The 25,666-nt window shown below is 47.3% G+C and overlaps 3 protein-coding genes across 8 annotated transcripts; 1 reads left to right on the forward strand and 2 right to left on the reverse strand.

Annotated features, from left to right (window-relative positions):
• Positions 1-635: 635 nt before the first annotated feature.
• GOLGA1 (golgin A1) lies at positions 636-18,541 on the forward strand. 6 transcript variants are annotated; one of them, XM_042052395.1, is made up of 23 exons: positions 636-929; positions 1,676-1,983; positions 3,618-3,708; positions 4,995-5,069; positions 5,557-5,654; positions 6,149-6,181; positions 6,712-6,840; positions 7,110-7,279; positions 7,660-7,771; positions 7,895-7,990; positions 8,210-8,335; positions 9,185-9,280; positions 9,723-9,818; positions 10,071-10,223; positions 10,445-10,540; positions 11,260-11,349; positions 12,146-12,248; positions 12,515-12,672; positions 12,850-13,011; positions 13,501-13,560; positions 14,102-14,266; positions 15,145-15,231; positions 16,085-18,541. In XM_042052395.1, the coding sequence occupies exons 2-23, from the start codon at positions 1,849-1,851 to the stop codon at positions 16,163-16,165; spliced, it is 2,412 nt and encodes an 803-aa protein (XP_041908329.1). In that variant the 5' UTR covers positions 636-929; positions 1,676-1,848; the 3' UTR covers positions 16,166-18,541. The 6 variants fall into 6 exon arrangements, with proteins under 6 accessions (XP_041908329.1, XP_041908327.1, XP_041908332.1 ...); XM_042052393.1 differs by lacking the exon at positions 636-929 and adding an exon at positions 1,248-1,316; XM_042052398.1 differs by lacking the exon at positions 636-929 and adding an exon at positions 1,248-1,316 and having other exon boundaries at positions 12,515-12,633.
• A 536-nt stretch (positions 18,542-19,077) lies between these two features.
• Positions 19,078-22,277, reverse strand: ARPC5L (actin related protein 2/3 complex subunit 5 like). The gene is made up of 4 exons (XM_042052414.1): positions 22,086-22,277; positions 21,820-21,892; positions 21,340-21,516; positions 19,078-19,638 (listed from the first exon to the last, which is right to left on the reverse strand). The coding sequence occupies exons 1-4, from the start codon at positions 22,223-22,225 to the stop codon at positions 19,576-19,578; spliced, it is 453 nt and encodes a 150-aa protein (XP_041908348.1). The 5' UTR covers positions 22,226-22,277; the 3' UTR covers positions 19,078-19,575.
• A 202-nt stretch (positions 22,278-22,479) lies between these two features.
• On the reverse strand, positions 22,480-25,662 carry PPP6C (protein phosphatase 6 catalytic subunit; the record flags this gene model as incomplete). Its single annotated transcript, XM_042052796.1, has 6 exons — positions 22,480-23,289; positions 23,992-24,201; positions 24,342-24,421; positions 24,830-24,971; positions 25,363-25,428; positions 25,519-25,662. Coding segments are annotated over 6 exons (891 nt in total), but the record flags the coding sequence as incomplete, so codon positions are not given.
• Positions 25,663-25,666: the final 4 nt, after the last annotated feature.

Below are 25,666 nucleotides of genomic sequence, written 5' to 3' on the forward strand. Positions count from 1 at the left end.
TTTGTTCCAGGTTTCATTCTCACTGGGAGCAGACCCCAGCACAGTTCGCTGGCCTGCAGGAGCCCCAGAGCAGAGCAGATCTCTCCAGCCCCATCCCAGCAGCTGCTCCTTCCAGAATAAACCCTGCTGGGGGGATCTGCCCCCTTGACTTCACAGGTTGCTTTTGGCACGTGTTTATTACCATTCCACCATTGAACTGGTTTGTTGGGAGCAGGATTCTGCCTCATGCAGGCTGAAAAGCACAAGTTGCTTCTGCCCTGGGCAAGGCCCAGCGAGAAGGACGAGGGGAGTGCAGGTGGGAGTGTTTGGGAGCGTTCTGGGAATGCAGAGGGACCTTGCCTCGGACAGCCCAGCTGCAGAGGTACAGGGAGCGTTTTGCCTCTCTGAGAATCAAATTATTTATTACCAAAAGTAATTTTATAGTGAATTGGTTTAAAGTTATTTTACAGCTGTGTGCCTGTATATCGTATTTTGGTAAAAACTGATATTTTCCTTAAAATATATAGAGATATATAAATAAACTTTTTTTGGAGCAAATGGACTTTTTTGCAAGGGATCTGTAATCGCCAAAGCAGTGTGATGCCAGAATCGACTCTGCCGTTGTTCGGGGAGGGAAGAAGCGTGTTTGTGTTACTGCTGGACACTGCGGGGAGAAGCAAAGGCCGCGATGGAGCCGGGCCCTGCCGGAGCGGACACACGCGGTCCGGGCGGGTACCACAGACCGAGCGCCAGCCCCGCGTCCTGCTCGTCACCGCCTTTCCAGCCTTTCCAGAGACTTTGGAGCAGATTTCCGTTCGCTTTTGTCCCCGCCCGCCGGGGCCGCTCCTGCCCGGTGTTCTCGGTTGTGCCGTGTCCGAGCCGTTCGCTGTCCCTGTCCCGGCCGCCGCCGCCCCGGCCCCGCCGGCGGACTGTGCTGTCAATAAACTGTGGTAAACGCTCGTAGCGAGGCGCCTGGTCCGCTCCGGGGTGGGACAGCGGGAGGGAGGAGCGGGAGAGGCGGGACCGGGGAGGAGCGGGGCTGAGGGAGGGGCGGGGCGGCAGAGGAGCGGGACTGAGGAAGGAGCTGGGCCGGGGGCGAAGCGGGAGGGGCGGGGGAGGAGCTGGGTCGGAGGGAGGAGCGGGGCTGAGGGAGGAGCGGGGCTGAGGGCGGAGCTGGGTCGGAGGGAGGAGGGCCAGGAGCGGGGCCGGAGGAGGAGCGGGGCCGGAGGAGGAGCGGGGCCGGCGCCGCTTCCGCCCCGCGCGGCGCTTCCGGGTCGGCGGTGCCCGGGGAAGCGGCGGCGGCCGCGGGACCGGCGAGGCCCGGCCGGGCACGGGCGGTGAGGAGCGAGGGGCCGGAGGACCGGGAGGTCGGGGGGCGGCCGGGCCGGGACCGCGGGGGAGCGGCGGTGACGGGCCCTCGATGCCTCCGGGCGGAGCAGCCGCCGCGGGCCGGGCCGGGCCGGGCCTCCCTCGCGTGTGGGTGAGGGCCGGGCTGAGGGGACCCGCCCGCTCTCCCGGCCCGGGCCCCGCCGCCGTTTGGGGCCGTTGGTTTGGGACTTTAACGGATTCTGCTCCGGGAGACCCGATTTTTTAACGTGTTGTAACAGATGCGATGTTAAAAGAATTTCTACTACCTTTAAATGATTCATGCGGGTGGGATTTTTTAGTGTGGAACCCATTTCTGTTTGATTTGCAGGCGCTGCCAGGCCTTGAGGGCTTTAATGGCACTAGAAATGCAGTAAACCAGTGGATGAGGCTCAGAATTAAGTCTCAGCATTTGGAAGCTTTAGACAGAGTGTCAGCGTATTAAACGTTGGAGGTCGTGGCTTTCCAAAGGATCTGGATATTTCAGGGCTGTAGAGCAGTAAAATGTTTGCCAAATTGAAGAAGAAGATCGCAGAGGAGGCAGCGGTTGCTCCCAGGCCCGGAGGAGCCGCCCGCATCCCCAGGTCTGTCAGTAAGGAATCGATCACGTCTGTGGGAGCAGACTCCGGAGACGACTTCGTGAGTTACACCTTGTTTTGAAATCTGATTTCTCTGACAGCATTTTTATTATGGTTTTGCAGACAACCATTTTAAGTGGAGTGTGCTATTTGAATACGTGCTGTGGTGTCTTTGTAAGTGTATCTCTTAAGGCATAAAGGTATCATTAGCTTGAGTGAACTTAAATATTGAAGAGAAAACATTTGTTAGACATAGAAGTTGCCAGGAGGCTTCCATTCCCGTGTAAACATGACTTACAAAGCTGTTTCAATACAAAACATTGATAAATAGATATAAAATAGTGACTAAAGCTGTCGTTACATGTGAGATACCTCTTAGTAAAATTAATTACTGAAGCACAGAATCCTAGAGTGGTTTGGGTTGGAGGTGACCTTAAAGCTCGTCCACCCCCTGCCGTGGGCAGGGACACCTTCCACTAGACCAGGTTGCTCCAAGTCCCGTTCCACCTGGCCTGGAACACGTCCAGGGATGGGACAGCCACAGCTTCTGTCTTTAGAAAAGCCAGCTAGATATTGGCCAGTTTTCATTTTACCTCTTGGCTTCCTGGTACTTTTCCTACCTGCCGAAAACATCTGTGCAGTGTTATTGCACTCAAAACTATTGTAGTTCCTCTCTTTCATTATAAAACATTGTTTAAACAAGTGGTAAAATTCCAGGAGTGTATGGGTTAAATGAAGCCCTGGAATGCTCTGGCACCTCTGCCCTGGATGGCTGGCTGTCACATTTTTGAAAGCCTGGATTAAGGCAGTGTCACCCCACTGCTGGAGCCAGCAGGACCCAGTGCAGAGCCAGCAGCGAGTCACTGTTTGCTGTCTGCAGAGTGAAGAAGTTATTTACACAGTTGAGTTTTAAATAATTTTTTTTCTGAAGCTCAGCTGAAATTTCAGTTCTGTTAAGCAGAAAGTTGGAGCTCCTAATGTTTAAATACATTTTATAGTGGAAATATATTGGTCTTGCGTTTTTCTGAGGGTTATTTTTAGCACTTAGGAAATTCTCATGTAGAAGTTCTGTTTACCATCTTGCAAGTTTGGAGAACAGAAAACAAATAATGGCGGTGACTGAAGTCTTGAGTGGTTTTCAGAAAACCTCCAAGAATTAGTTGTTTTATCAATATTCATTTAACTGCTCTTGCTGTTGATTTCTGTGGAGCAAAAACCACCAGAGGACTCATAAGTCAGTTATACAGCAGATTTTGCACGGACAGATTGCTGCATCAGGGCTTCAGCAAGCTTATCCCACCTGAAAAGCATTACTGCTTCTTTTCTAATTACTTTGATTTTCACGACTTTTGCTTTGACCTTTCCTGGTGCCTGTGTTGTAGAGCCCGATTTCCTCCCCCTCAGTCATTCCATTCCCCCATCTCGTCAGTGACAGTTTGGACAAACAGTTCCCAGCACCAGCTCCTTCCCAAGCACTGTGCTCTGGGGAGCAGGCAGCCTGGCACTATTAAGCCCTTGCTGGTTTTCTCCTTCAGCACTTTTTACACTTTCTGCTGTGCTAGTATGATTTTCCCCTTTATGTGAAAAACAAGAGCTGTTCCTAGGCAGGAGAGTGGTTATTATCCCAGACTTAATGTATGGCAGGATTGCTTTTTCTAAATTTTGTAAGTTACAGAGTGTTGCTTTTCTCCCAAGGCTTCTGATGGAAGCAGCTCCAGAGAGGATCTTTCATCCCAATTGTTCAGAAGAAATGAACAAATAAGAAAACTGGAGGTGAAACTGTCTGGTATGTGCCCTGATACATATAAAACTTGTTACTTTAGGAAATGTTTTCCTTTGAATTTACATGGTCTAATTTGTTAAAAATACATGGCGTTAGGGTCTTTTGAAAACTGATTTGTAGCAAGCCTGTTGATTGACAGCAAGGGAGGGAGCATCCAGTATCATTATTTTTTTACAAAGGCAACTGGCTCTTTGCTGATTTCAGCAATACATTATGCGATTCCTTGGAACAGCTGGGATCGCTTTCTGTCCCACGTTTCAAACAGCGTCTGTCCCCACCTGTGTGGAATGGTTTGTTCCTCATAGGGTCTGAGCGTTCTGATGTTGACAGTAACACAGTGCCATCCTCAAAGAACTGAGCTTGAAAATGAGGAAACATAAAACAGTCCTGAGGCTTTTTTCTTTCTAATTCCTTCTTCTGTGAAGCTGTAGTGAAGGCTGTCACTGCTCTCCATCCCTGTTGTAGGGAGGGGACCAGAGACTGGGCTGAACTGTGTTACACTGCTGCTTCCCAAAGCTCATGGGAGCCCTTGGAAAATAAGGAAAAGTTACAGCCAGATCAGGATTATTTTAATTTATTCTGGAGATTTATCAGGCTTCTGTTCAGTTCAAGAAAATATAGGGTTCAAAATTATTTCACATCAAATTTGAAAGGCCCAAGTGCTCATCTGCTTGCACATGGTAAACTTAAAAGTGCTGGCTGGGGCTTAACACAAGAGAGGGAGGCTCTTGAGTGTCAGGAGTCTCATGCAGGCAACCACCCAGTGAGTAAATCCTCTTTTCCATCGTACAGGAACTTCTTCAGGGTGTGTGTATACTTGTTTTAGTTTTTACTCCCTGCCTCCTGTGTCAGTTCTGCTGAGTGAGGATGGGGGCAGTGCTGTAGGACTGGAACAATGAGTAAATGGATGCAATGGCCATGAATAAACCCTTCCTTGCACTCTCCCGTGCCAGAACCTTTCCTGAACAGAGTTAAATATATCACTGTTCTGGGATGAAGTAAAAAGGGAGGGACAGTTGTTCATTCTCTGGTTCTGCCCTTGTCTGTGTGACTGACACCCCTGGGATAGGCCCTTCTGTTTGTGCCAACCCTGTGGACAGGAACTATTTGCTTGTTCATTGTTGTGGTCACCCAAGTTTTCTTCAGCAGGAATGATTTTCTGATTGAGAAAATCATTGTCATTTGCCACTCATCCTTTTTTCTTTTTTTTTTTTTTTTTTGTTACCGTAAAAATGTCCTTCCCCAATGTCTGTCCATTCCTGGTCTGTTCTTCTCCCTCCTCACACAAGATTATGCTGATCAGATCCGAAATCTGCAGAAGATAAAAGAGAAGCTTGAAAATGCATTAGAAAAGCATCAGGATTGTACGTATTTTTCTTTTTTCCTTTTTGTTTAGTTAAGTTGAAAATTGCTGTGGTTGGAAGGAAAGGGGTTTGGTGTACAGGTGTGCTAATGATTTCCTTTCAAACTGTGCACCTCTGTACTGTGAAGAATTAGAACACGAGTTGTTACCTTATTTACAGCATAAAAAGCAGCAGCAATGTGTTTAACAAAGTTGTTATTATACTCCTCCTGCCAAATTTGGGGCTAACATGCAGGAAAGGCCTTTTGGAAGCCCCCAGCTTTGTTCTGATCCAGCAAGGAGCAGTATTCCGGTCTGCTGTTAGCTTTGGCTCCTGGCCAGCATGCAAGCAGCGTGAGGGAATGAGCGGCACAGCGTTAGTGCTGCAGTCAAGATGGGGCTAATTACTTGCAGAAGAAGCTCTTTAAAGTTATTTATAACTTTGAGAAAAGTGAGAAGCAATTTTAAAAGATGGGTTTTTAATATAGCTGGTGGTTCTCTGTTGATAGCCTCCATGAGGAAGTTTCAGGAGCAGAATGAAGCTCACCAGGCCAGTCGAGCCAAGATGGCTGAAGGAATGGCTTTGGCCTTGGAAAAAAAGGACAAGGTAACAGAGCGTGAGCAGGACTTTTGACTCCCGTGACCCTGATGATTTAAGCAGGTGTTGCTATTAATTAAAATAATTGTTCAGCATTGTGTGAGCATGCCAGCGCCAAGGGAAGGGAGGGAGTGCTGAGCTCAGTGCCAGGAATGGTGCAGGACTTGTCACTGCCTGGACTGTTCCAACTGGTTTTTACAAGAGTCCACAAAAATTCCTAATGAAAGGTTAAGCTTGTGTTTTGATAAGATTCAATGTTGTCACATTTATTTTACTTGCATAAAGCTTATGTATTCAGGTAGCATGAATGATTCCTCAGCTTTTATCTATTCAAGCACTGGCTGTTAATGTACTGCTGCTGATTATTTTTTTAATCATTACCAAAGCTTAGTATCTGCTAACAATAAAAATGCTTTTTATTTCTTTTAACCATAATTGTTGTCCTTGAAAATCTTCAAATGGATTTTTATATCTTTTTTCTCCTTTCTTTCTTTCTTGTTCAGGAGTGGATGGAAAAACTTGGTCAAGTTGAAAAGGTAATTAACCTTGGATGTTTTTCTCGGGGGGTGTACTGTGTCTCTGTGTGTGTTTTGCAAACACCATCCTGCACACTTCCAACTCTATCAGAACTCGACTCTGTTTGGCCTTTTTTATTATTTGATCCTTGTTCAGTGGGAGAGGCAAATCATTTGCTTTTGTTACTGGCTCAAATGCTTGGAGAGGCCTTTCCAGAATTATTTTTCAGCGGGGAAGTAAAGAATGATGGGTTGTGATGGGCAAGTTGTCCTTCTGTAAGGTGGAACATTGTCCATATTTAAGAGTTCAGTTCAGATGGTCACTGGTGGCATTGTAATGAATTCAGATTTCTTTTTACATTTTTTTGAAGTTTGGTAATTTGCCCTGTGATATGAACCTGAAAGGATTTCTAGTTCTGTATGGAGCACCATCAGGAGCTGTATGGCTGCAAGACAAGATTTCTTTCCCAGAGAGTTTACCTAAACTCCCATTGACTTGACATGAGCATACAGATATTCTTTGATTTCTTTCACTTTTGTTCATTTATCAGGAAAAAAAAATGCTTCAAACACAGTTACAAGAAATGAGGGAGCAGAGTTTGAACCTTTTCCAAAAACGAGATGAAATCGATGAACTGGAGGGCTTTCAGCAGCAGGAAATTGCCAAAGTTAAACACATGGTAAGAATATTTTAAACTTTTCAGTTCCTAAAATTTTTACTAGGATATCACGTTAGTGGTAGCCCTGCATTAATTTTTTTAGCCTTTATGCTTGTACACAGATTTGGTTGGTGTCAAGATCCTAACAGTGGGTACTGAATACAATATTACATAGTTTATTATCTCACTTAATTCAGCCCATAACTTAGTAAAACAGGCAAGCTTCAATGAAAAGGTTAATCAGTATTACTGGTCATCTGTAATGCCAAAGACAATTTTCTAATATTTAGCTTTTGAAAAAGGAAGAGTCTCTGAGCAGAACAGAGCAGGAGCTCGAGGCGCGCGCTCAAGAACTGACCCACGCTAAAGCAGAGCTGCAGGAGGCGAGGAGCGAGTCCTCGAGCCTGAGGAAGGATCTCCAGGACTTGCAGCAGCAGTTCTCGGAGCTGGAGGCTCGGAGGTATGGAGCTGGTGTTTCAGAGGAGCAGTGGATGTGTTTCCCCTGTGGTTTTACTTCATGCTCAGTTCTGTCTCTTTGGAAGAGTTTATATATGTAGTGAATTGACTGAATTTTGCCTCTGCTATGGTCATGGGGATGTAAATGCCAAGCCAATGATAGTAATACTTTTTTTGTAAATTACTTCCTTTTTTCATAGTTTGAATGCTTAACTATCACTTTTTTTTGGAAAATGTATACTCAAGCAGTGATTGGTGGTGGCTGGTTTTAGGACAAGAAAATTTTGTTGATGCTTAGTCCATTTTCATAAGCAGCAGAATTATCTGCTAAAGATTATTTTTCTGGAACAGTATGTCACTTGTTTTTATTCTCTTTCTGTGAAGAGATGAACTAATGACAGCTGAGACAAATGCAGAAAATAAGATCACTGCTCTGGAGTTAAGAGAACAGGAGCTACAAACTGTCATTCAGCAGCTTTCTGTAGACTTGCAAAATGTAAGTTTGAGCCAAGTGAGATTTGATTCAAAGAGCTCCATGTCTGCAGAAGTTAGATTAGATATCAGTTATGTGGTGTTGGAAATTTAAGTTTCAAAGTAAGTAATTTCTCAAAATGTTTAGGCTCGAGTGGCTGGTTCTGGTTGTGAGAAGAGACTGGAAGTGTTACAAGTGGAGCATGAATCTCTGAAGGTGGAATATGAGCAACAGAAGCAAAAGGTGAAGCGCTTTCGCACGCGTGTGCTGTAGGTGGTGTAAAGGTGCACGTTTGGGTAATGTACACCTTTGTGTAGTTGGAAGTTTGGCATCTGGAAAATGTCCTAGGATCATATTTCAAATAGGACTTTCCTTTCTGATGGCATTTCTGAAAGTCAAACAACAACAGATTAGCTGGAAGCTTCATTACAAAAAAGATTCTGTGATTTCTCATTCTCACAGATGACTTTTGAATTTGCTGAGAGAGATAAACTTACTGAGCAGCTGCAGGAAAAGGTGTCTTCCCTGGAAAAAAAGCTAGAAAGAAATCTCTCAGGAGATGAACATGTGCAGGAGCTGCTCAAAGAGGTAATTACACAGTTACAGGCTGTTTAGAAATACAATATTAGTGAGTTGTTTCTTTTGGGGTATTTTAGGTCATCCATTACTTCTCACCCATGGAAAGAATAGCTGCTGATGTCATACAGGCACATTTGTCCTGTCACTGTGTTTTGGCACACTGTCTGTGCTGGGCAGAACATGTGGCTGGCTACGCTGGGCCTGCTTGTGTGGATCCTGCACAGATGTCTTGTGTTGGCCTTTCTGCATTGTCCATTTGGGCATTGCATCTGACTGCTTAGAAGGAAAAGAGCAGCTTTCTAGCATCCCCACAAGAGGTGGAACAATTAGGGGGTTTTTTTGATTAATCCTTACAAGAACAGGGAATGCTTTTCCTTATTCTTTGGCAAGGCAGTGGGGCAGGGAGGGGAGCTGTTTCCACATAGGTGTGCAAACAGAATGTTGTATGCTGAAAACCTCAGCCTCAGAAGTGCTAAACAACAGCTGAAAACAGAAACTTACCTGTGGTTAATCCCCTTTCTCTCATTGCTTCTTGATCTCTTTCTCAAGCACTGATGTTCCGGCTCAGAATCAGCCTGGAGCAATGTCTTCCCAGCTGGGTCTTGGGAAGACAAGGGAATGTTTGCTCTTCCCTGGTCAGGGTGCCTACAGTCACATCACCTCAGTGTTTCTGTGATGAAAGGACTTGGCTTAGTAAGCTCAAGCCAGTTTAAAGTCCATCTAGAGATACTAAAACATTCTGTCCCATTTTAGTTTGACCTTATTAATGAAATAAAAAGGAAAACTTTAACTACACCCCCCCCAACTTAAGTTTTTGTCCATCCTTCCTCCTGTTCTTCACCTCAATGTAATCTTCAGAAAGCTGCTCTTGAGCAGAGGCTGGAGGAGAGCAGGCAGCAGGTACTGACAGACAGGACACGGCACAGCGGGGCTGTGAACCAGTTGGAAACACAGGTGAGTAGTTTTTAATTTCAATACAGATTCCCACTGTTTTCATCCTCTATGTCCTATTCCTCCTCCCCTCACTGCACTCCCAGCCAAAGGTAAGACTGCACATTTAGTTGGATTTGGTCTTGAAAGGAGAATAATTGATCCGTGTCTCTGGGCATCTCCCCACTTTTGTGGGTGGAGGAGGGCCTAGAGGTGAAGGTAGAGGTTTTGTGCAGATCCTGCCTGTACTAAGAAACAAATAACTCAAGTGCAAGCATTGCTGGGGTAGTGCTGTGGTGAAGAGTTTCTAAAACCAGCATGTGTCAAATAGACGGCCTCTCTCATCTCTGTGATTTCAGGGATTTAATATTTACCTTCTTCTCCTGGGCCACTCTGTATTATGCACATATTTTTTAATAACATAGATGCCAGTGGATAAGGAGTTCAATTCATGGTGTTATTTTAGAATAAAGAACTGGAACAGAAACTACAGATTGCAACAGAAACATTGAAAAAGAGCAAAGAAGCAGCTGCTGAGCAGGATCTGAAGATCCAGAAGCTGGTGAGTATCCTGCATGTTTCACTGACCATTAACAGATCAGTCTTCAGCATCCCCAGAGACAATCAGTTCTCTATTTTGTTCCTCAAGTGCTTTCTTGCTGTTTGTCTCCTGAACTCCTGTCTGTGAGTACATGACACTGCTGCCAAAGGAATAATGTTCCTCAGTTTGAGAGTGTCTCATGGAATGGTGTCTGATCTTGTCAGAATGTCAAAATACCATTTTATTAATGTGGTTTTCTTTATGTCTCTTAAGCAAACTGCTCTAGAGGATGAAAGAAATCACCTGCAGCAACAGATTTTAAGTGAGAAACATCAGTATGATCAGAAAGTTACTGGGCTGGAGTCTCAGATTGCTGCTCTTGAAAAAGCTTGGGAATCGGATAAAACAACAACTCAGCACAGGATTGTAAGTACAGAAACTGTCTGGTGGGTTGTGAGAGTCTTCACAACATGATTTTAACACAGCTTATGGACCTTGCTTGTTGTTCTTATTCAGTGCTCCTGGCATTATAATAGAAGATCTCATACTTTGAGGAACTAAATATGAGCAAAGTATTAGATGTGTTTAATTGTTTAAACAAAGCATTAGAATAATTGTACTGCATATTTAAACACTTCATTTTACAGAGCCAATTGGAAGAAGAAAATGAAAACCTCAAGGGAAGCAAAGAAGGGTATGAGAGTTCTTTAAAACAACAGGAGTCTGAACTGAACAGGCTAAAGGTAAGGGCTGAACTGGGTGCTGGCACTGGCTTGGGACAGAGCTGAGGCTGGGGAACAGTAAAGAGCACAGTGGGTTACTTTCAGTGCTTGGAGGTCTGTTACATACAGGTTGCAGGTACTTGGAGCTGTAAATCATCTCTGGTACTCAGCAGAAATGTGTTTGAGAAGCATTACAAAGGGTTGATCCTTTTCTGAACCAGAATGCTTGGGTCTGCCTAAATCAGGCAGAAATAATACATTCCCATATTGTCAGGCATGTGAAGAGCTTGGAAATCCTGTTAGCAGTGGTGAATACAGAATGGTTCAACATCAAATTCCACTCACAGTGTTCAAACCAAAATGTTAAAAACTTAAATTAGTTGGGTGTTTACAGTTTATCCAATTTTGACTGTAATTTTAGATGGTTGAAATTTTTTCCGTAGCTACTCCTGGATGCCCAATTGGAATAAAGATCTGTTGTAGCAAGGAGCTACTTCTTTGTAATAGAGACTTCAAGCTGGAAGATTTTGCAAGCATTGGGTTTGTTTGGGTTCTTACATCAGTTTTGTGTTGCTCTTGCATATGCAGAGAGCAGCAGTCAGTAAAACAAACCTAACTCATTTGGAAATTGGTGTGTCAGAACACTGATAAATGTAGTCCTAATAGATTTGGGGTTAAAGATGAGAGACTGACTTCATTCAGTTGTCTCACATAACATCTCAATTACTTCTGGTTTGCAGAATGAGATGAGCAGCAGAGAAACTGTCAGTGTGGAAATTGCCAAAGCCCTGGAAGAAGCACGGAAACAGAGAGAGGAATTACAACAGCAGGTTGGTTAATAATGACTGTTCTAAAATGTATCTGAGACATCCTGACCTTTCAAAGAGCAGACTAGGTTTGGATTTATTTATCCCAACATTCAAGACAATTGATCAGAATCCTATCCGCAGCATGTGAGACAGCAGTGGTTGCCTCAGTAAACTTGAGACTGTTTCAGAGCCCTGTAATCTGTGAGGTGTTACTGTCCCAGTGTGCCAGCCATCAGGAGCCTCTGACATTTGGCAGCTTCTTTTAAAGAAACCTGTTTGTTCTGGGTTGTTCCTTTCAGTGCCTGTGTCACATCTGGATTCATCTGGAGCACAGCAGTTGTAAATTTGTACATTTCCTCATAGGGAGGAGCTTGTATCCAGTACCAAATGTCAGTTCTAGGTAGCCTTGTTTTGCTCTTCCTGTATAAGAAATGGTGGATAGTGTGAGCTTGTGTTTGCTTAAAGTAGGAACTGTCAACTGAGCAAGTTTGACTGGAGTTAGTCCCATCTTTTGGGTTCTTTATTCTTCTGGGACTGCTGTAGATCTGTGCTTGCTGGGCCAGCTCTGTGTAGAAGGGGTTTAAGGCCATCTCCAGTTTTGCTCAGGGGCTTTTGCAGGTGCCACATGCTGCCTGTGACAATCTGATGGTGGCACAGAAGCCAAGTGGGGTTTAGCTCTTCCAGCATTAGCTTCAGTGCTTGTTACTGAGGGCAGCATTGTGGAGGTGATGCCTCTGAAGGATGTTGGAATCTTTCAACACCCTCTTTCTGTTTTATGTCTTTAATGACTTCTGTTCATTGTTTGTCTGCTTTGAAGGTTTCACATCTGAATGCCCTAATAAAGGAGAAAGAGCAGCTGATAGATGAAAAATGTGGTCTGCTGCTAAAACAGAAAGAAGAACTGAACCAACTAAGTCAAGGTTAGACCAGATGAGTCTACTGTATCCCAGACAGCTTTAAGTACAGTCTCTAGTTCTGGCCTTGCCTGGTAGATTGTAATTTTTCTAGGTTTCTCTTCTATATTTAATCTCTTAGAATTTTCAAAATGGTTTCTTGTTCACTACCAACTGGACAGTCTCTCATGTCTGTCTCTCCCCTGGCTTTCTGTCTTCATGACAGACAAAATGGATTAGAAACTCCCATCTGATGTGGAACACTGAAACTAAGCAGGTCTCTCCTTTCCCAGACCATGAAGCTGCCTTGCTGCAGGTGCATCAGTTACAGTTGGACATAGAAGCAAGTCAGAGCCAAGCAGTGGAGAAAGAGGAAACGGCAAGAAAGGAAATTGATGAGCTGAAGCTGCAGGTACAGGAGTGCCTGTTGGCCAGAGAGCATGAGAAAACTGTGAGTGCTGTTGCAAATCCATTCTGTCAGACTTCCCAGAAAAAGAGGGAGGTGTGCAGGAGACCCCCAGTTCTGTCTTGCCTGGACAACCAAAAAGAAGTCTGGCTTTCCCCCTGGGGAGTGTTCTTGGGCTGAAAATGTCATGATATCTCTCCACTTCACTGTTTATTTTTATAGGTTTTAGAACTGGAGGAGTCGACGAGAGCCTTGAACAATGAGCATTTCCCTTCTCCAGAAAACTCTGTGGTGGAACAGAACGGAGAGGTGGCAGCTGCAGATGTCATTCAACTTCAGAAGGATAACAGAGAGCTGGAACAGCAAATTGCTGAGAAAAACAAGGTGAACAGAAACACCTGGTAGTCTTTCCCCTCTTAATTAGGAAGCCAAGTAACTGGTGCTGCCCCTGCTGCAGCCTTAAAAGGACAGGCCTGTCCAATTTGAATCCAGTATGCTGTGAATAAATGCTTTTCTCTGGATCATACAAGGATCTACCAACAATGAATAAAAGCTGCAGCAAGAGCTGCATGAATCCTGATGTATTTTGGCAGAAGGATGCACCAAATGATACTATTTACAGCTTTCCTGCAGAGCCCTTTTGTGCAAATTCAGTTCAGTTCCACGGCGCTGTCACATGAAAGCCCAAGTGTCCCCTGTCACATGCCTGCTGCTGTGTGCAGCTGGCAAGGCAAGGCTTTCAGGTTACTTCTTCACAGCTGTCAGTGTTGGTTAATTATTATTTCATTCAGTACTTGTTTATCATGGGTTTTTCCAGCTATCTGGGGGTCCTGACAATGGATACTGTTAAACTCTCCTTTTCTGTGCTTACAGATGATAAAGCAGCTTCAGCAAAGAATGACAGAACTCAAGAAAACTCTCCAGAAAGAGCTGGTAAGGGTTGTGTGTTTTCAGTCTCTTCAGATGGCACTTGCTGGCAGGTACTTGCACTGTCATTCCAAAAGCTTGACTGCTAACTCCCCTTTCAACTCTCTGCAATGGTTTATCTCGCCAAGAAAAAAAATCTTTTAAAAACCCCAAAAAACAGAGGTTTTAAAATTGTTATTTTTGCTCTGATGTTGAAAATTGTTCTGAAGAAAGCCCACATTTGAAAGGCTCAGGGCAGGTTAGTGATAGGAAAAATTACTGAGGGATAGCTTCCACCATGGAGCCAGTTCCAAGCTGGTTTGGGAAATGTACACAGAACACTGACATCAACCAGCTCCTGTCCTGCAGTGCAGGGAGAGCTGGAGACACTTTTCTGCTGCGACCCCATGAAGGATGAGAAGCTGTTGATGTCCAGTTTGTACCAGTTGTGAATACAACCCTCTTTAGATATCCTGAACCCAGATCCCTCCCAGTGTCAAGCTGACAGAGTCTGCAATGTACTTCTCTTTTTCCTCTTGGGTTTTTTTGTGTTTTTTTTTTTTTGTAGAAAATAAGGCCTGACAGTGAGGTACCTGAGCTACGTGCAAATTCTGAAGTGCCTAATGCTTCTGTGACTGTCACCAACAACTCTGATTTGAATGACTCGAGGGAGATAAACTTTGAGTACCTTAAACATGTTGTACTAAAGTTCATGTCCTGCAGGGAATCTGAGGTAAAGGTGTCACCTTCTCTTTCTACATCTGTCTTTCTCTAGAAATTGCCACCTGTCACCTGCTAAGGACACTTTATGCCAATTCCATAATTTTACAATTAAAAAGTGTACAGTGGGGGATAATGAAACAAAATAGCTAACAGCAACACGTTTGGAAGTGCAGACTACTTTGAACTACATGAAAGGGACATTGAAGTTTTTAGGAGGTAGTTACATCTGGGTGTTTAAGATCTGCATCTACAAGAGATTCCCTCTGCACTGCTCTGAAGAGCATATGGAGTATGTAATTAGAATGGCTGTACATTTAAGAAAGAGAAAACCAAGAAAAAGACATAAATCACTTGCTGTTGGTCTGTAAGAGGTAATTCCTTGTGCATTTGGAACTCCTTCCTGTTCTCTTGTGTTAAATTAGTCATGCCAACAAAACACTTAATTGCAAGTCAGTGGGTAAGGTCAAAAAATAACTGTACAACTCCATGGTATCCGAGTGCTGACTGTCACTCACTGCCCTGTGTGCCCCAGTGAGTGTGAGAGCACTGTGGACTTAGTGTGCCTCAGTGTGTATTTGGAATGACAAGAATCTCTCTTGCCTCGTGCTGGTTTGAGCCACTTTTCAAAGCAGCAGCCAGGCTGCTTCTCTACTCTGACTAACCAGCCTCCCACTTGTCTTCTTTCTCCAAAACAATTTTTAAAGAACAGAAAGCCAGGAAACACAGAAGTAAGATACAGGCCATCCTAGTCCATTGAAACTGGGAATAAGGGGAGGCTGCTGGGCTGCTGAAGTCTGTGACAGACCTGCAGGACTCTGTGCTGCACTGTAGTCCTGAGTGTAGAGCCCAAGAGCATCATAAGCAACACAACTCTCTGGTTTCTTTCAGGCATTCCATCTCATTAAAGCTGTGTCTGTGTTACTGAATTTTTCACAAGAGGAAGAAAACATGCTCAAAGAAACTTTGGAGTACAAGGTAAGGGTTCTGTGCCATATGTAGGGGACTAATGTATCTAATGGGACTCCCAGGAGACAGTGAAAATTCCTAGATGCTGGGAGATTAGGAAAAGTGTCTTTTTTCCAAATGTTAGCTACAATAATAAATGTCATGTATTATTAAAATGTTAGCTGATCACATGCATAGGGGCCAGGAATTGTACATTTCAGTGAGGGAAATAGCAGCTTTCTGGTTCTCAGAGGAGTTAGCACACAGCTTTCTCAGTGGACTTGATCTGTGGGGAGAAGCTGGAAGTTCCTTGCCCCAACAGAGTCAGTGTTTAACAGCAGGAGTCTAATTCTGGGTTTGTCCTTTTGACATTGGGCTCAGACAACAAGATCTGTGTCTCCTTTCCATGGGCTAAAATGAGATCTGCATGGCCCCGGCTGTGTGGTGGTTAGGGAATGTTCAACAGTGAGTGCTGCCTCAGCTCCAGATCCTGCATCATCCCTGCCCACCCAGGGAGCTGGGATGTTCAGTCTGCAGATGAAGAGATTTCCTCACCATCTGGTTCAGGGAACACTCTAATGCTACATTGACTAAAGGCACCGTGTTTTGAATGACTGTAGAGTTCTAATTTGAAATTATTTTAAAGGACTATATGTAAGTATAATCTTCAGTAATTTTCACCTGTGGGAAGTGGGTGCTGTTCCTTCCAGATTTGATTGTGTGAAGCTGCCTCCACTTCTTCAGTCTGGAGTCTGCAGCATTCTGATTTATAAATAGGTCTTTCCATCAAATGATGAGAACATGGCTGTGTACTGTATTATTTCTTTTTCACATCTTAGAAGTGTGAACCTTGTGTGATGTGTGTCATGCTGTTGTGTCCTAGATGTCCTGGTTTGGGTCAAAGCCATCTCCCAAAGGCAGCATCCGGCCGTCTATCTCGAGCCCAAGGACTCTGTGGCCTTAAGGGACCCTGAAGGTGGCAGGCAGTATCCAGGCACTTCTTTCTGTGAAAAGAATGCTGAACACACTGCTCCAGGTGTGTCTTAATCACTGTCATTGCAGTATTTTGTACAAGAACTTCTGGCTCTGTTTACAAAACTAATACTGTGCAAGGAGACATTTTCACTACAGACTGCAACAGCTCTGGGCTGGATTCAGGGACCACCTCGGTGTCTGTGATGGGAGCAGCTCCTTGTGTTCATCACTCCTGGGTTCTTGGCACCAGAGGGTTCTGAGGACCTTGCTGACAGCACTGCTGCCAGTTCATTCTCTTGGGATGGTGATTCTCGCTGCTGTTCCAGGGTGCTGGAGTCCAGTAACTCTGGGCACAGAAAAGCTGCTTGTCTGGCTGTGGGAAGCCAGCAATGAAAAATGTGTTGGCAGAACTGTGTTGAGAGTGGGATGGTTTGCAAAGCCTTTCACAGGACAGGAGCAGGAGCTTTAACCAAAAAAGAACTCTGCCTTGCCTTCTAATACTGACATAACTAATGGTTGGCATTTTTTTCATATCACTGTGTAATTTAAGGTGCATTTATCCTGGCCTGCAGTCCTCAAGGCTGCATGTTGATGATTATTTAATTTGAGAGCACAACTTTAGAGTTGTCTGATTTTACTTTTCTTAAAGAAAAATAATATTTAAAATGGTCTTAATTATAGTACCTAATCCTCAGTCGCCTTTACAACTAATCTATTAGCCTGTTCCATGGGTTGTTAGCAGTGGGAAAAGGGGTAGGAAACCATTTTAAATTTTTAAAGCTGAGTTCCAGGTATTGTAAATCCACACTAAAAAATACCTTTTATTTAAAAAAAAATAAAATAAAAATCTAGTGACAAAAGGTGAAGAATGCCGGTACTAAACACTTCGGTTTATTTTTTTTTCTTCCAAGTCTGCTAGCAACAAATCCTCGTAACCAGGATCTGCCCCTTTGGTTGTGGTTTTCTGTACTTCCAATACTGATGCTTAAAAACTGTTACGAATATGTTAACTGTGTCCTGACTATTACAGTAAAAGAAATGCTGCTCCTGAGGGGTTTGAGGGCAAAATTCAACTCCTAGTGAACAAGTCATGGTTCCAGGAGCTTGTTTTCCTAATACAATAAGGAAAGGGGACCAAGGTGGCACTTCCCTCCCTGGAAGCACAATTTTGCCCATAGTTATTAACACCACTGCAAAATCTGGATCCAAATGGGAAGCAGCACTAAGTCTGACTTCTTAAAAATGAGACGTATTTCCAAAAATTTATACATGTATGGAATTCAGTGAACAGGCTGCAGTTCTGGGAATTCTCTTAAAAGTAAGTTCATACTTCAGTTAAATGTATTCAGGATAATTCAGACTTTGTCCAGTGGAGATCCAGTCACTGTTGAGGTGTTTATCTTGGTTGACAGGCCTCTGACTGACCTTGGAGTGGCTGGAGGTGCAGCAGGGGAGCTGCTCCTGCTTCCATGCACACCTGTGCTGGGCCCAAGGTGAAACCTCCCTCAGGTGAGGTCAGTCAACAGGAGGTGAATGTGCTGGTCCAGAGAATCCAGACCCTGCTGCTCTCCCAGACTGCCCCACCCCAGACACAGGTACTCCCAGGAGCTGTTACTGGGCACAGGTGATACTCCTCAGCTTAGAGCCAGGCTGGGTTTGTCAGAAGTTAAGAAAACCAACAGAATTTTTTTGGTACACTAAAGCTTGTCCAGACAGTCCTTAGTAACTGGATTCATGGCACTTCCAGACAGGATAGAGCATGGAAGGGTTCAGCTCTGCTCTACTGTGAAAATAGACAATCAAAAAGTACATTTATTTCAATTGTTTCTCTACTGAGATACAGCGGGGTGGAATAACCCTGTTGGTTCTGGGAAGATTTTATTCTCTGAGATCTTTTCCTTTCTGATGTCCCTTTGCCCAGCCCTGTTTCTGTGGGAGCAGGGGTCAGGACTCCCTCACCCCCACTGATCCCTGCTGAATGACTATTGGGTTTATGCTGATCCTGGCTTCAAACGTTACTGCTGAACAGTAAGGACAGCAGGACAGGCAGCCTGGAACGGAGTGACAAAGTAAAATCTTATGTTACATATTCACTAATGACTTCAGTTTCAGATCCCAAAGCTCATACAGGATCAACTTACCATAAACTAGTTCTTAAGTGTTGAATTTTTGTTAGATATCAGAGCAAGACTGGTGTGTATACATGTATTAAAAAGCTAATGCACTTTCCCTTGTCTCAGAACAGTGGTTATACATAATCCTTTCTATCACCATTGGATTTCTTTCCGTCTATGCTGTAAATATGGATTGTATGATGAAACACTATGAAATTTGTGGTGCAATACATTTTGGATCAAACCCCTTATCTTGATTTCTTTCTTTTTATAGTGCTGGTTATCTCCCCTGGGATGCTATAGTTATTTAAAACTGACCTTTAAAGCATGACCCAAACCCCACCTTTGCCCAGGGTGAGGATGGGTGTGCCAGCTGTGCCACCAAGGTATCTCACAGGGAGTTGTGCCACAATGAGGTGGCACTGCTGCTTCCAAATTCTCCTCCCACCCGGAACAGCTGCTGCTGCACTTTGAGCAGCTGATGGATGCCAGGATGGGGTGGAGCTGGGCCTCCCCAAGCAGCTGCTCCTTGGTGCCAAAGGGCAGGGAGCCCTGCCCGAGCCAGAGGGACGTGTGGAGCTGCCACTGATCTGGGGACAGCCATGGCTCCAGGAGTCATGTCCTGCCTGGGCAAAGCACAGGACACAGCTGGATTTAAGGAAAAATTCTCTAAGTAGCTGGAGTTAGGAGCAGTCATACAAAGGCGGACACTGGGTTCAACTGGGTTATTGCTGGCCTGCTTTGGAATAAGTGTCAGACTTAAAATTTAGCTGAAAATAAATTTAACTCATGTGATCCAGGAACTTTATTGATGCAGCAGGCACTTCACTTTACATTAACCCAACCCCAGAGTCCAACAGTCCTTCGAGCACGCGTTCAGAGCCGCCGTTCTAACAGCCCTTCTCCACCATCAGCTGCAGGATCTCGGCCCAGACACAGCTACCTTGGGACTAAGCAGGACACACAGGAGCTTGTATCACCACACCTGGCTAAAGCAGCATCTGAAATACCTGTTCACTTACAGTAATAGGAAGCAGGAGTGTGCCTTCTCTGTCTGTTAAAGAAGGGAGCAAGGAGAATGTCTTGGCTCCTGTATGTGATAGTCGGAATATGCAGGAATACCTTTACTCTTCCCCCACCTTTAAGGTTAAAAGCATTCCAAGAGGAGGTTACTGTAGGATTTCAGTAGATTGCAATCTCTAATAAAGATGGACCAGTGTAATTTCAGCTCATTCCTTCTTCTGAGTCCAAACCTGACCGTCACCTCTGTCCAAGTTAACAGTCTTTACACAGTCTTTCTTGCTGTAAGAACTCTTACTATGGAGCCCAGGCCTCCTACTGCCAGTGCCTGTGGGAAAGGAGAGAGGTTACAAAGTCACCACGTCCCACACAGAACACTGAAGAGTTTAGCCACAGAAGGGACTATGGCTCTTTTCCAGAATTAGAAACTGTCATTCTCCAAATCTAACCATCTTTTGGATCTCGAGGACTCCAGTGTTGCACGTCACTGACAGAGCAGAATGTCTCACCTCCCCTATCCCTGAGCAGAAGAGGAGGAGAAGGGAGGAAGGGCTTGCTTCAGTTTCATTTGTGTCCCTCAGTGTAAACAGTGTTTCCTTCTGAAGTCTAGAAGATGGAGGCGATTATGAAAAAATAAATATTTAAGCTGACTGCTGAAAATGGGGCATTTACTTTGCAGCCACAATTCCAATACAGCTCAGGGGTATCAGCGCAGTGCGAGACACAGCACTGGGGAACACAACTGGACGAATGCAAAGCACCCACTTGGAGCAGGACCTGCAGGTGCTTCAGGCAGGTAAAGTTCCTGAGCTACCAGACCTGCCACAGGCGTTTTCAGAGGACAGACTGGTACTACCACTAAGCTGACTCTGCTCTGAGCAAGCCACATGTCCTACCAGTACTGCCACAGAACACTAGGCTTTAAACCCTGCCCAGCCTACTCAGACCTGCCTTGTTCCTTTCACAACAGAGAGGATGAGATGCCTTGCCTGTCCCTACACGCTCTGAGTACCAGTCAGGGTGGTGGTGTGTCACCTCCCACACTGGGAGCACCCACCCACACTTACCTGAAAGCACCTCAGTGGAAACAACAGGAAAAAAAAAACCAACAAAAAGCCAAGCAGAAACACGTTCTTTGCTGTCCTGAGGAAATTCTCTCCTCCCTTGACAAGGCTTGGCAAAGCTGGTGACAGCAGCCAATAGCTGGAGTCACACTACACCAGCCCTGGCTTTACATACCACAGAAAAAAGCTCTGCACCTTGGGAAAATGACACCAGCATTTGCAGCAGCTGCGCTGCACAGGGAGCTGCAGCATTCCCAGGGATCAGTTTTCCTAGGAGCACTGACAGCCAGGGCTTCAGCTAAACCCCCTGCAGTGGGGGAAGACTTTACTTGGATTCCTGCCTGGGGGCAGTGGCACCCAGCAGCTGCTTCAGGGATGTGCCTCAACCCATCACAGGGAAGAAAGTTCCACGGTCAGCTGCTGAACACATCCCACATTCCCTGTTTCACAACAGACATTCCACAAAAACACAAGAGGCCTCCACTGGTCCCCAGTGGAACCTTTGGAGACCTCAAAGTCCTCTCCTGGGCAAACCAAACAGGTTTGCTAAACCCTGTGACTCAGCTGATGAAAACTGCCAGACCTGAGCTAGCCTGAGCCCCATCGGCCAAACACTCGGCCACAGAGGAAGCTGCAGCTGCCCCATCCATCCACCCAGTCACATCTCCCACCCCTTCTCCTCGGTGGAGCCCCTGCATGCGTTGGGTGCCAAGGGCAGCATGGGGCTTCCTCCAGCAGGGAGAACTCCCTGCCACGAGTCTCCTCTCCCCATGGCAGAGTGTAAGGTTTGAAATACAGGCAGAGGCTTTGTGAATCCAGGCTCAGAGAGACCAAAGATAAAAGGAAACAGTGAGCTTCTCAGAGATGAGACACTGCCATCATCTGCTTCTTTTCAGAGGCTCTCCTGAAACCACTGACCAGGACCCTGTGAGGACGGCTGAGCCAAAAGTGCCCTGAACACGTACCTTTTCGTGCCACTGAAGTAATATTGCACTGCTGTTTTCTGTTGGCTTTTCAAATCCTTTATAAATGTACTTCATTAACAAGTCAACACCGTTTCTGTCTAAGGAATTCACCGCTTGTTCTATTTCACTGCTTTTAAAAGATGTGAGGACTTTAAGCATCGTTCCCTGGGCTTGCTCCTGGGAAGACAAGGAAAAGAGGGAAATGTGAGAACCAGAACAGCTGGAAACGATCCCAAGATTCGTATTTGGCAAGAGGTGGCCACATTCCAGGCTGGGTTACTTCTGTAAGCGAGGTGAGTAGTTCTGGGGTTAAAGGAGGAAGGGGTGAACACTGTTGAGGGGAACGGGGATCACCCATGCCAGCACAAGCTCATTAACCACAACGGTGCTGCTCAGATCTCTGGGGTGCCGCTGTCACTTCACAGCGCCCCAACACCGTGTGCTAACCCCCCCGCCCTGCCCGGCCTCCACCCCCGCTACCTTCATCGCCTGGTTCCTGGTGTTGCCCGGGGAGCTGCGGATGGCGGTGTGGAAGGCCCGGAGCGCCTCGCCTGTGCGGCGGCGGGTCAAGGACTCAAACCGCGACCTGGGCAGCGCGACGGCCCCGCGGCCCTGCCGGGGCGAGGGACGCGTGTGGAACCGCACCGCGAGTCACGGGCGGCCGCGGGAGCGACGCGCTCCGGGCCCGTGCGGGCGACTGCGGCCGGTCCCCGGGACTCCCCCGGCCCCCCCGGCCCAAAGGATATTGCCTGAGCAGCGCTTCCACCTCGGGGCTGGCATCGGGCTCGGCCGCCGCCGCCTCCTCGGGCTCCTCCACGAAGCGGTTCTCGTCGTACTGGTCAATGTCGAGACGGCGGAAGCGGGACGAGAGCGTGCTCCGCGCCATCCCGCCGGCACCGCCCCGGCCCGGCCCCGCGCCAGCAGGAAACGGCGCCCGCCCCGGCGGAACCGGAACCAGCGCGGCCGCCGCGCCCCGCCCCGCCCCGCCCCGCGCGGGCGGAGTCACCCGGACACACGGACACAGGGACACACGGACACACACGGACGCACACACACGGACACATGGACACACACACGGACACACACACACACACATGGACACACAGACACGGGGTCAGTAAAAGCACAATGGAGCCTGGAAAAAATCCGAACAATGACTTTAATGTACAAATCCCGTCGCTGCAGCAGGTCTGCGGGTTTAATCGGGATCCCGAGGAAAACGGAACAAACCGGGAATGGAGAACAGCCCTTCGACCGCTTTATTGGGATCCACGTAACACTCGGAAAAGGCCGGCTCGGCACTGTGCCGTGAACACAGCACGGGCAGCCCTGGCCCCGCCGCACACTGGGCACTGACTTTGCTGCTGAAATTTCTTAAAACTTACCAAAAACAAAAAGCTGAACAAGAGACGGGCCCGAGTGGCTCCCGGAGCGTGGTGGTTAAAGGAATCGGTTCATCTAACCCAGGACTAGGCGAGGACTACATGCAGTAGTACAAATCTCAAGGACATATTACAAATACTCTGAAATTAATCTAGGGGAGGGGGGAAAAATACTTGCTACAGACACCATAATACACAATAAATTTAGATAATTTAAAAATAAAAAAGGCAAGAGGCAGCATTTCAGCAGCAAAGTGCTCAATAAAAAGTATATTGTAAAGGGGCAGACAGGGAGAGGTGACAGCAGGCGGGCGAGGGCTCAGAGGAAGTAGGGCGTGGTTGTCCTGGGAGGAATGACACGCTCTGAGTCTGGAACTGCGCGGAATAACTTTGGTTCTCTTGTATTTACATCTTTAAAGACCATGATGGATGCGATGTTCCCGCAGCGGTAGCAGTAGTTGGGAGCTGACCATACCGTTACCAACTTCTCATCAAACATGAATTTGTATCCTTCATGGACGAGCTGGTGTGCTCTGCAGATCAGCTTCAGGTTGTTGATGTGAACAAACTGCAAGGGAAGGGGGAAGGTCAGTGTGGCCTGAGCGGCCACTGCCCACACAACATCCTGCTCCTGGCCACGGCCCTGCACAGCGGGAGGGAGAACAGAACAGGGGGATTTGGAGACCCGAGCAGTGAGAAACCCCTGTGAAATACAGGTGCCAAAACCCAAGCACTGAGGAACACCATGAAAGCCAGGGAGCAGCGCTGTGCTGTCCCCAGGCTCAGCCCTTCCTGAATACGCTGTGCAAGGGCCACGCAACAACGCAGGCTGAGCACGGCCGTTGTGACGTGGCCAGATCAGAGCCAGGCAAGGCCAGTGTGTGGAGCCCTGAGGAGTCTGCTCAGTGCAGACACAACAAAATTAACTCAAGAACTGCTTAAAAAATTGTATTTTTCTCCTAAATCCTTAGGAAAGCATTCCACACAAAGCCCAGGGACACTAGTGAGTCTCACCACATTACACTCTTTAGAAGCAAGATGGGTATCAGTACATCTGGCAGTTATATTTGTGCTTTTAGGTTCAAGTGGCTCATTTTTTCTAGCTGACATGAGCAAAGCTTCCCCACCACCACGAGTTACTAGCAGAGGCGTGACAGGAGAGCTCATTGTCTTGCAGTGCCCATGGTCCATTCAAACACCACACTGAGGTGAGCCCCTTAGTTCCCCCATCCCCACACTTGGGCTGTGTGGCCCTGAGCAGCAGTGTTACCTCGTTGGTGACCTTGGCACCAAAGAGCCAGCCCGCCCCGCGTGGGCTGATGGCCCACGTGTCCACGTCCTCCGGGTCTGACCACACCAGATCGCAGAAGGCGCCTTTGTGAGGGATTTCCTGGTTACGCTCAATGGTCCGGATCTGGTCAAGGGTCTTGATGTCTGGGGAGAGGCCTCCGTGCACACACAGAATCTGCTCGTCTATTAACTGCAGGGAAATGACACGTGTACAGAACACTCAGCATTCACCCAGCCCAGACGCTGCCAGGGGAACCTTCACAGGTCACCACCTCTACAGTTCCCATTTAGACAATCTGGTCGTGTTGTTAACGTGGTGTTTGCACTTACAGCTGCTATTGTGAGCATGTCGAAGACTTTGGTACAGTATCTCCAGGCGTTCGCATTCCCGTATTTGGTTTGGCACTCATCTGTTGGAGAGAATGGTTTTATTCCTCATGGATCGCTGGACAACAGGCAACACAGGCAGCACAAACAGAGAGCAGAACCTGCACACTGCGGTGTGTCACACGAGCCCTGTCAGGAGCCCTGTGCAGGAAGGACTGAGCACCTCATGCACCTCTGCTCTCCCTCTGCGGGGCCTGTGCAGCTCAGTGTAGCACCACGACACAAGCAGAAACCCCACGTGCCACAGGAAAAGAGCAGCAAGATCTGCCTTAAACACCTTCCATGTTACAAACACAACGACCATGTTAACAAATGACAACATTTGAGCCCATGTCCCACCCGGCCCCTGGAGAACCCCGGGTCCTGTGGCATTGCCAGCGGGTTGCCCAAGGGACAGATGTTGCCCTCACGTATCTCAAGGCAGGACTCACCGTAGAACCCGTACACCTGGGTGATCTGCCTGCTCTCGTGGTTGCCTCGCAGCAGCGTGATACGGTCAGGCCACTTGGCTTTTAGTGCAAGGAGGTACGTGAATGTCTCGAGGCTGTAATACCCTCGGTCTACAAAGTCCCCCTGAAGTCAGAGACAGTCGTACATGGAGCAAGAGTCACACGAGAAAGTGCACAGTGACACATCCACTCTGAACTCCTCACTGTCACAGAGAAACCCAGTGCTGGAGGGCAGCCGGGACCTGCTGGGCTCCAGGGGAACTCTGGGCGCTCTGGGCACTCCCCTCACCGCCGCCCTGACGTGACCCCGAGGCTGCGGGACACCCGGGCACAGCAGGGCGCTCTGCTCTGCCCCACCCCGCGGGGCTCCCGCTGCTCCCGGCAGCACAACCGGCGGGCAGGAGCCAACAGCGGCCCCGGCGCGGGCCGGGGCCTGGGACACGGGAGCCCCCCGGGATTTCCCCTTCAAGCCGCTGTCAAACCCAGCGGGGCCGGGCCGCACCCGGCGCACGTACCATGAAGATGTAGTTGGTGTCGGGGACCTGCCCGCCGGTCCGGAACAGCTCGCACAGGTCATAGAACTGCGGAGGGATAGAGGCGTGAGCGGGCACCGGGCATCGGCACCGACTCCGGCCCGGGGCTGCACCGGGAGTGGCCCGGCCCGGCCTTACCTGTCCGTGGATGTCCCCGCAGACGGTGACGGGCGTGGAGACGGGCTGGACGTTGGACTCCTCCAGCAGCAGGTCACAGACATAGTCACAGAGGCGCTGCGGGAGGGAGCGGGGCAGGGTCGGGGTCGGCGCCGGGACCGCCGGGACC

This window comes from Corvus kubaryi, unplaced genomic scaffold, assembly GCF_017639235.1.
Source record: "Corvus kubaryi isolate FWS band 111438036 unplaced genomic scaffold, C.kubaryi_AGA036_p1.0 78, whole genome shotgun sequence".
NCBI classification, from domain to species: domain Eukaryota; kingdom Metazoa; phylum Chordata; class Aves; order Passeriformes; family Corvidae; genus Corvus; species Corvus kubaryi.

Excerpts from the sequence above, each read along its gene's own strand:
- ARPC5L (XM_042052414.1), bottom strand. The coding sequence starts at position 22,225 with ATGGCGCGGAGCACGCTCTCGTCCCGCTTCCGCCGTCTCGACATTGAC. Across the intron at positions 21,517-21,819 it reads CCAGGAACCAGGCGATGAAG|GAGCAAGCCCAGGGAACGAT; the intron begins GTAGCGGGGGTG and ends TTGTCTTCCCAG. Across the intron at positions 19,639-21,339 it reads TACTTCAGTGGCACGAAAAG|GCACTGGCAGTAGGAGGCCT; the intron begins GTACGTGTTCAG and ends CCTTTCCCACAG.
- GOLGA1 (XM_042052395.1), top strand. The coding sequence starts at position 1,849 with ATGTTTGCCAAATTGAAGAAGAAGATCGCAGAGGAGGCAGCGGTTGCT. Across the intron at positions 6,182-6,711 it reads AACTTGGTCAAGTTGAAAAG|GAAAAAAAAATGCTTCAAAC; the intron begins GTAATTAACCTT and ends TTCATTTATCAG. Across the intron at positions 10,224-10,444 it reads CAACAACTCAGCACAGGATT|AGCCAATTGGAAGAAGAAAA; the intron begins GTAAGTACAGAA and ends TTCATTTTACAG.